Source organism: Alosa alosa, chromosome 10 (genome assembly GCF_017589495.1).
Source record: "Alosa alosa isolate M-15738 ecotype Scorff River chromosome 10, AALO_Geno_1.1, whole genome shotgun sequence".
In the NCBI taxonomy this organism is placed as follows: domain Eukaryota; kingdom Metazoa; phylum Chordata; class Actinopteri; order Clupeiformes; family Clupeidae; genus Alosa; species Alosa alosa.
The window spans coordinates 16,533,421-16,543,420 of NC_063198.1; the positions used below are offsets into that span (position 1 = coordinate 16,533,421).

Genomic DNA, 10,000 nt, shown 5'->3' on the forward strand with positions numbered 1-10,000 from the left:
TAATGTTGATGTGAAGATCTTAGAGGCGATGTTAAATTAAATGTTGCCTGTCTTTACATTGAGCAGCCACTGGCTGTTTACCTGATGGGAACATTAGAGTTCTATGTCAGCTGTGTAAGCCTTGTCTTTTTAGATGAAATTACATATGCAGTCATACATTTGTTGTACTCACACACTTTCTAATGTGTCTGTGTGTGTGAGTGGGTTGGCATTTAGTAAGAGTTTAATGGATTGCATTGCACCAGCAAAGTTAAAGCTCACTTGCTCATGTTTGAAAGTTAACTGAAGCCAAATATTTGACTTGTTTTTATAAAGCCTTCATGCATTTAAAGTATTCATGTGAAGCTCCCATCACTCACAGGCACAACAATCCATTAACTGTGGAACATACTGTGGCTCATCTGCTGATGTTTAAGGATTTATCACAAGTCATAAATTCCTAAACCACAGCAAGGTACTGAATGTGTTTGTCTGCTCCTGAGATATACCAGAAGCCTCTTCCAGTATGTGAGCTATAGCCTCCAATGGACTGATCTGGAGTCAGATCTGAGATTACTGATGACTAACCCTAGGTCTAGATCCAGCCCTAATAAGGCTGGTGTTGGCCAGATTAGGGTTAGACTGTTCTAGAATCAGCCATGCACTACCAGGGGATAGGGTGGACTTGCCTGAACCCTGCAAGATATTTAATCCAATCATTAACCATATTAACTTGAACTATGAATCATTACGTTATACTGTCTCATGTTGTTTAATTCAAGCCCACCCTTTTACATTTGTATTTAGGGAGTGTTTATATCATTGTATTTATCATAGATGTTCTGGGTAATAACATCATAGTGTTCTGGGTAATAGTGCATTAGTTTGCCCTTCCTTATCTCCCACTGGTACATGTGTTTGTTGAGCAGAGGAGGGTGATAGCTCTGTGTGAGAGCTGTAGCACAATGAATGTTATTTTGGGTGACCGAGTGATGTGTTGGCAGATGGAATATTAACACACCGTCAGGAGTGTGTTGCTCTTTTGGCAAATGAGACTACATGTAGGCAAGTGAACAGGTCGATCTGTCTCTGTGCTCTTTGGCTGATCCCTCCTGCTCCGCCTTTATGTTTGACTCTCTCTTGGCATCTGACCTGGACGTGAGCCCAGCGAAAGGGTTTACTCAGTGTGACATGGTTTACTTTCTCTCCTGTCTGTGTCTTTGTTCCTGTCCCATGCTGTATCTATTGCTTTGTATTTCGCTGTGTGTATGGTTCTCTTTCTTTCTTTCTTTTTTTCTTTTCTTTTCATTCTCTTGGCCTCTGTCTGTCTTTTCCATATCTTACTTCATTTCTGTGGCTCTTTCACTCTTTTTCTGTGTATTTCTCTGTCAGTCACTCTTTCCCTCTGACTGTCTGTCTGTCTGCCTGTCTGACTGTTTGTCTTTCTGTCCCTCTCTGTTCTATGATGTCTCTTTCTGTCTGACTCTCACTCCATCTTTCTCTCTCTCTATTTCCCTCTCTTTCTCTCCTGCTCCTCCTCCAGCGCCAGACAGTACCTCAGGTGTTATATCCAAGACAATCGAGATATGCTTGCACAAGGAAGGCAACAGCTTCGGCTTCGTCATGCGAGGTAAATGACTCCATTGGTCTGTTTTCCCCGAGGGGACACCGTATTTTACGGGGCACGGGCCTGACCCGTAAAAACAGTCCACATAAAAATCTCTGATTGTTGACCGCAGGCTCCCTATTCTGTATGCAAATGCTCCCCAACTTCCTCTCTCCACTTCCATAAAACCACCAGCGAGCCTGCAGCCCAATAAAACAACCCCCAAGTCGGTTAGCTATGCTATATGTTGCATTATAGATGTGTCAGAGAGCGAGGAGAGTGTGTTTGGCTGGCTTTCTGAGGGCTGCACCACTCGTTTTCTAAATATATAAATATATATATATATGTATATCGCACACTTGCACAGGAGGCTCGCACGAGGACTGGCACAAGTCGAGACCCCTGGTGGTGACGTACGTCCGTCCAGGAGGACCTGCCGACAGGTAAGGGCACCGCGTCACGTCGTCATCGAGGAGCCGCCATTTGCGTCAGTCGGCCAAAAGCTGTCATCTTATTTGCCAGAACTGTGTTTGTGTTGTTTCCTCTAAGAGGAAGGACTGATAGAGACTCTGAGTGTCAGCCTACAGAGAGAGGGAGAGAGAGAGAGAGAGAAGAGGAAAGAGGGAGAAAAAGAGGAGGCAGATCTGAGGCAATGTGCCCGTCTGCACTAATGCAAGCAGAATTATTCAGAGTGGCACGTCTCCTAAGCGCTGCTGGCTTCTTTGGCATGTTGGCGCGGGGAGAGGGAGGGAGAAGTGGCGAGCAGGGTTTGGGCGCCCGGGTGCTGTCTTAGCAGCACCGCGCCGCACCGCGCCGCGCCACTCGCAGCCCCAAACACAACCCGACAGCAGGCAAACACTAGAGCAGAATATTTCACTTTCTCTCTCATTGATTCTTTCGCTCTCTCTTTCTCTCTCTCTCTTTCACTCTCTATCTCTTTCTATCTTATTCTCTGCCTGCACTCCCTCGCCTTGTCACTCGTCTTTTTTTCTCCATCTCCATCACGTTTTGTTTCTCTAATTCTGTCTTTCTCTCACTTTTAATCTCTGACATTCTCTCACTCTCTTTCTCTCTCTCTCTCACTCCCACCATGCCCCCTTCCTCTCCTCTCTCTCTCTCTCTCTCTCTCTCTCTTGGCCTATGCACCCAAAGGGCAATGGGAGCTGTGAGTTTTCACTGTTCCATTTTTGTAGCACAACAACAAACAACAAGCAACACAACAAACACAACCCCCCAACCCCTACTCTTCTCTCACCCCCCCCTACACACACACACACACACACACACACACACACACACACACACACACACACACACACACACACACACACACTTTCTCACAATGATACTCTCACACACATGCACTGAAACTGTGTTTATGGATCAGACATCATCTCAGGAAAAAGAGGTCAGTAATCTCTCCTGTTTAACACCTTCCGCCGTTCCTCACTCTTCTGTTGTGAAGAACTTGTCAGACTTGAGCTCAGGTATCATAGTAATCTCTCCTGTTTAAAACGCTCCTCTCTCCAGCATCACGCTGTCGCTCTTGGTTAATGGTAGACATCAGCATGGGCAGCTGTCGACCAGTTGAGCATCAGAGACTGCTAATGCACTGCCACTCCAACTGTGAGCTTTTATCAGTTTGTTTGTGGTAGTGTAGGCACAACTAGGCCTTGTGTTTACCCTCACTCACTCACTCACTCACTCACTCGCTCGCTCGCTCACTCACACACTTGCTCGCTCACTCACTCACTCACTTACTCGCTCACAGGTGAGAGATAGAGGCTGTCAGTGAGTGAGTGAGTGACCGTTCACTGGCACATTTTCTGACTTTCACTGTCACTGATTAGAAGTCATTCACTCACTCCCTCCTCACTTCATTTTGTCACTCTCCCTTATTTTGTTTGTTCACAGGGCACCCTATAAGCAGACACACTCACTCACTCACTCACTTACTTACTTACTCACTCACTCACTCACTCACTCACTCACTCACTCTTACTTACTAACTCTCTCATACTCACACAATGATTAACTCTCATTTACTACCAGCCTCATCTACTCCCTCACTCTCTCTCCCTCTCTCGCTCTCTCTCTTCTCCTCCACTCTTCAGAGAGGGCACCCTGCGGGCAGGCGACCGGCTGATGAGCGTAGACGGGGTGCCCCTACACAGTGCCAGCCACAGCGATGCCCTCACCGTCCTCCAGCAGTGTGGCCAGGAGGCGCTCTTTCACATCGAGTACGACGTCTCCATCATGGGTGAGCACACAGAACACACACACACACACTGTGTGTGGACCCTCTCGGTTCACTTTTGATTTCCAAGGTGCGTAACCAGTGGTGAAATTCAACTTAAGTTGGTACAATAAACTCTTACTGAATGCTTTAGGATGTTCAACAAGCAAATCTTTCTTGTAGTGGAAGGTTTTAAATACAGTTGTTTACTCATTTGTAGTGGTTTAATCGTCACAGAAAATATATTGATTAATGCTGACACCATCAGCACAGTCATTGGTCGGTTGCCAACCTTCGCCCTCTGTTTGCCATTGTATAAAGCCCGCCCCATGCCAGATAAGTGGTTGTAGTTGGTTCTTGGGATTATGGTGATTTTAGAAGTTGGTTTGAATGAGAGGGGGGCCAGACAGATCTGCCAGCGCAAATTCAAATGTGCTCCTGGGAAACACACCTGCTATGATGTACAACAGAAGGATGCTACTGTATTACAGTATCGTATCGTAACGCCTCCAATTACCACCACTTTCGTTCGAAAATTCTAAAACAATTATGTTTTTTAATACTTAAAAATAACATTTGATAAATTAACCTTACATTTTTCAGTAGCCATAGGTGTGTAGATTTGAACCAAATATGGTTTGGTTCTTACCGGGGCTTTTACTGCCTGAAATATATGATTTTGTTTACCACGCTCGGAGGTTAGTGCTGGCCTGGTGGGTCGCCTATTTACACCATTTCAATGGCACATGAACGGTTAGACCGAGAATTCTCGCCATGAAATTAAAATTCCACTGGAGCTCCAAGCGGATTTGTACACGCAGCCTTACAACACTGTTTACAGCTCTTCGAGTCACGGTAAAATATCATTTTTGGTACATAGCTAATTTAGATACACCTATGGTGTGGGTGCTTGCGTTTATTTAGGAATCTGCCGTCTTGGTTTGTATAGAAATGGATATTAAGTGACACATATACGCAAGACGGTGGAAATACGGGACCGGCGGTAATAGGGGGAGTTCCGATACTATACTCATTCCCTCATTCATTAATGCATTCATATACTCACAAAATCATTCATACACAGGGGTCACTCACACCTACAGATTCATTCATTCATTCAGTCAGTCACTCATGCACTTACATATTTACTCACACACTCACTTATTCACTTATTCATTAATGCATTCATATACTCACAAAATTATTCATACACAGGGGTCACTCACACCTACAGATTCATTCATTCATTCAGCCAGTCACTCATGCACTTACATATTCAGTCACCTACTCACTCACTTATTCACTTATTCACTTATGAGTGACCTCAGTGCCCTGGATATAATGCAGAAAAATAGCATGACATCATCTGAGTATATTATTCACGTATAGACTCCAGAGCACATAAAGCTCTTGGAGAGAGACTTATATATCACCCTTTGGACTATTAATTCTGATATAAAATAAAATAATTTAAAGGCCTAATGTATTTTCTAGCGGAATTTGTCACTAGGGTATTGGTCAACAGTAAACGCGATGTTTACTGTTTATGAAACACGATAAGGCCTTTTCGGTGCAGTCAAAGTCGCTTATCATAAATAAACAGCCAGTGTGAAATACAGGAATCTGTCCTCCCCTGAATCACAAAAGCTCCATGAGTTTTAGTATACAATCTACCATACATAATCATGTAATAAGTAATGTATAGGCATTTTGAATATTATATGATTTAGCCCTAAACTCAAGCTCATGATCATGCTTTAATTAGCAAGTACATTCTGAGAGAAGGCTGTGATATCATTAGCCTGCATCATGATTTAGTCATACGGTGTACATAATCATGTCATAATTAGGCATTGATGTGAGTAGCTGATGTTACAATTTATTCAGGAGATCAGTGTGCATTCAGTCAAGGTTATAAAAGCATAATAATGCATAAAATAAAACATAAAGTAAATTATAATTTTACAAATGTTGTAGTTAAGTCATAACATCTATCATGGCCATAAACTATAGTCATTCAGGAATACCATGTAGTAACAGTGACATCTGCAAAAACGACTGGTAATCTGAGAGTTGTTTTTTGGGGGCAGTTCTCCCTCCTGATGAGGCTATTCAGGTCATAGCGCCACATATGTGAGGAAGTACTGTCCTGCTAAATGTCTTGCCACCCCCATAGGTGACTTTGTCACTCATGAGGCTCAACAGACTTCCTGTCGACTCTTAACTGAGTGCTGGCTGCTGGTCTTGGATCTGGTCTGCTTTTCTATGCCCTCAGCTCTGCTGCTGGCCTGGTTTGATACATGCTGTCAGGCAACCCTCCACCCCTACCCCACACAAACATAGTCTCTCAGACCACAGCTGTTCATCCTCGACCCCTTCTAAACTTTCTTTCCTCCTTTAAGGTTGCAGTAGACTCTGTCTACTCTCGTTTCCCTTCACTGCTTCTGCTGGCCAGCTTTCATACACCCATGCAGCTCGTTCACCCACACACCCGCCCACCTGTCCCCTACCACTACACCTCCACCCCCAACCCCATCTGGCCTGACAGCAGGTCTGAGACCCCCCACCCCCCAGTCTGGCTGTACAGGGATGGGCCAGGGGAGGGCAGAGGAGCTTGGCCACCTCAGAGAGACTAACCAGTTGGCTGGCCTTCTGAATGAAGCAGTGATGAAGCAGAATGGCAAACGCTTACACAGACAAGCACAGACTGGCACATGGGGTACACAGAGTGGCACAGACTGACACAGGGGTACACAGAGAGGCACAGACTGGCACAGACAAACACAGACTGGCACAGGGTTGCACAGACTGGCACAGACTGGCATAGGGTTACACAGACAAGCACACACTGACACAGACACACTTAGACAGACAAGCACAGACTTGCTCAAACTGGCACAGGGTGGCACACAAGGGGAATAAGATGGTATAGGATGGAACAGACAGGCACAGGCTGGCATAGCATGGTATAGGTTTGGTTTACCCACATCAGCATTTCTTGGCACATACAGAGTGTCACACTAGACCAGTAGTGTCAACACTTACTTAGTACTATGACACTACCCACCTATTATATGAAGTGATACCAAATGATGTCTGTTACAGACACAGTCACAAACGCCTCCGGTCCTCTGCTGGTGGAGATCGCCAAGTCTCCAGGGGCATCGCTAGGCATCACGCTTACCACTGCCACTTACAGGAGCAAGCAGGTCATCGTCATCGACAAGATCAAACCTGCCAGCGTCGTCGACAGGTGAGCAGGCTCATTCACAGAAGTCTCTCTGCAAATCATACAAACTGAATAGGCTCAGATGAACTGCACTGTGAAGCATAGCAGGAGCTCTATGGCAGTTCTCAAACATTTCACAATGAGTACCGCCACAGAAAACAATTAGCTCTCCAAGTACCACCATTATAACCGGCATTAAAATACAGAATTTATCTTCATATTTTACATTGTACATATGGTTTTGCCTTGTTTCCTTTTTCAGGAAAGACAAAAACTAGCATAAATTCAACTTCAGTGATTGCATGGGTAGGAATTTTCTATATATTTTGATATAATTTGAAGTGATTATTTCGTCTTTATGAAAAAACGCTTGGAGACTCTCGGAGTACCACTAGAGACAGTCCGCAGACAACCAGTGGTACCTGTACCACCATTTGAGAACCACTGCTCTATGCAAAATAGTTTCGCTTATTTTTATTCAGTGAGCTAAAAATGAGACAGACATATACTGTACCCTACACTTGCATTTATGATTTAGCAGACACATTTATCTGTATATTGTTTATGCAGATATGCATTTGTATGTGTTCCTCAGATATTAAACACATGATTATGCTAAGTGCTAGTATCTCATTCAGTTTATTTGCTACTGCTGGTAAACCCTAGCCTGACGCAGTCATACTCAATTCTAGTCAGAATATGAGTCTGATACTGCTCCATTGGGACGTAATTATGGGGTTGGTTTCAACCGATACAGGTGGGGAATGCCTCTGCACTCAATTGGATAGACCTAACCAATCAGAGCAATGAAATAGCTTACCGTGAGGTGTAGGAAGAAAACACACAAACCATCCTTCTTCTCCACAAATGCCTTAACATTTTTTTCTGGTCTTTTGTAAAAGTTAGTGCCGTCAATAACTCCTAGCTAGGGCTGGGCGATAAAACGATAGCGATATGTATCGCAGTAGACATGTAATCGATACAATAAAAAATACGCTCGATAGAACATTTGATAATTAAAAGCAACACACCCCTCTCGCCTTACGTTGTCCATAAATAAATAGGCTAAATATATCTTGCATTGTAGCTAGTATGTGCAACTCTACCAGAGTAGGCGATAGAAGTAGGCCTACCTCTCTCAAGGAGTCCTTGCCCTGTGCACACACTCTCTCTCTCTCTCTCCCTCTCAACAGGCGCATCCCTCCTCAGCATGCACATGTAATCCAAACATTCACAATCGTGCAAGACGACTGGCTAAATTGCTATTAAATCCGGTTAGCATCATTAGCACGCTGCACGAATTTGTTCAAAACTGTTGAATTCAAATTGACTGCTAAATTCTAATCATCTCAATCCCGATGTGAATGGAAAAGTATTTTCCAAGACTCAAACGGGCCTGTCCCAAGGAGAAAAAGTATTCATTTGAACTAACCAGTAGACTATGATAAACTAGCAAATTAAGCTACTTTGTTTGCAATATTTCCAGGCTTCAACCAGTGCTGCTTTTCATTCAGACTTATGTGCACATTTATTTATTTGAGTGTTTTTCATGATTGTGTTGATATTTCTTTTCCCTGTTTGCTTTGATTGATAACTGAGGTGATTAAAATCAGAGGAGGGTTAAGTTAATAAAAGTGTTTTTTGAACTTTTTTTCCCCTTCTGGTCCTTATCTGAAATAGATTTAAAAAAAAAAAAATCAATAATCGATATCGATATCGACTGATATGAAATACTTATATTGTGATACAGTTTTCAGCCATATCGCCCAGCCCTACTCCTAGCCTACAACACTCATTAGCGAAATCTAAGAGTAGTAGGCCTAGGGTAGGCTATTAGGAAAAAACTGATAGCCTATATTCCCTCCGTTTTTAAAAATAATTCTGTTGAACACTGATATGCTACAAACATGTTAAACAACTGGGAAAGGCTGTCGCAAATCCCTCGAACAGGTGGTCAATCAGAGATTTCAAATGAACGAGGGAACATGTCGCAATGCAACAGCGCTGCTTTCCCTTGATGAAAGTGAAACCACGAGTTTTCTCACATCTCAACTTTGGCCAAAGTTTTCAGAAATAATCGTTTTCAGTGATAAAATCTCATTAAATAATATGCATTTTCCGAATGGGGTCTTAAAAGGGTCTTCTAGCCACAGTGTTTTTGTTTCAAACATAAGCCTAATCTAAGCGTGCTCAGATGATGTGATAGACCAGGCACTGTTGCTCACCTGTCCATCATCGTAAAGCCCAATTTGATTGGTCCGCCCGATCTAGGGCGAGCATACTTGCTCCACAATGAAGCAATGCCAGACCGTACTTCCCGACCTCAAATGTTGTGGGCGGGACTAAGTTCGGAATGGCACCCAGGCTAGGTAAACCCTACATTATATGCATATTACCATGGCAAAAATGGTATATGTATGTATGTATACAATGTCAAATCTCTTTCCCAGTATGTTAACATTTCATAATTTAAGCACATTATATTCTGCAAATTACAATTCGTAGAGGAATGAATAATTTTATGTCTAAAATGGGATTTTTCCCTAAATACTGTAGTTAACTACAAACACTACACTAGACTCCATCTACTGTAGCTTCCATCCCTTTATCTCTCTCTCTCTCTTTTGTCTGCCACACCACCCTCCTTATCCCCATCCCTCCTTGTGCGTGTCTCTCTCTCCTCCCTGCGTCTCAGGAGTGGGGCACTGCACGTGGGTGATCACATCCTGTCCATAGACGCCACGAGCACCGAGCACTGCTCCGTGCTGGAGGCCACCCAGCTGCTGGCCAGCACCTCGGACCAGGCCAAGCTCGAGATCCTCCCTGCCCATCACAACAGACTGCCCAACAAGGGAACTGACACTGGTAAGGCAGTCACATGCGCACATACACATACAGTACTGTAATTTTACCACCTATTAACCCAGGTTTATACGTTGATTTTACAACA

The 10,000-nt window shown here is 43.7% G+C and overlaps 1 protein-coding gene across 1 annotated transcript in view; it reads left to right on the forward strand.

Annotated features, from left to right (window-relative positions):
* The window catches only part of grip2b (glutamate receptor interacting protein 2b), a 74,462-nt gene that overhangs the window by 7,187 nt on the left and 57,275 nt on the right, over positions 1-10,000 (forward strand). The window contains 5 exon segments of the mRNA XM_048254491.1: positions 1,523-1,609; positions 1,953-2,028; positions 3,700-3,845; positions 6,927-7,074; positions 9,746-9,915. Coding sequence (XP_048110448.1) covers positions 1,523-1,609; positions 1,953-2,028; positions 3,700-3,845; positions 6,927-7,074; positions 9,746-9,915 — 627 coding nt within the window.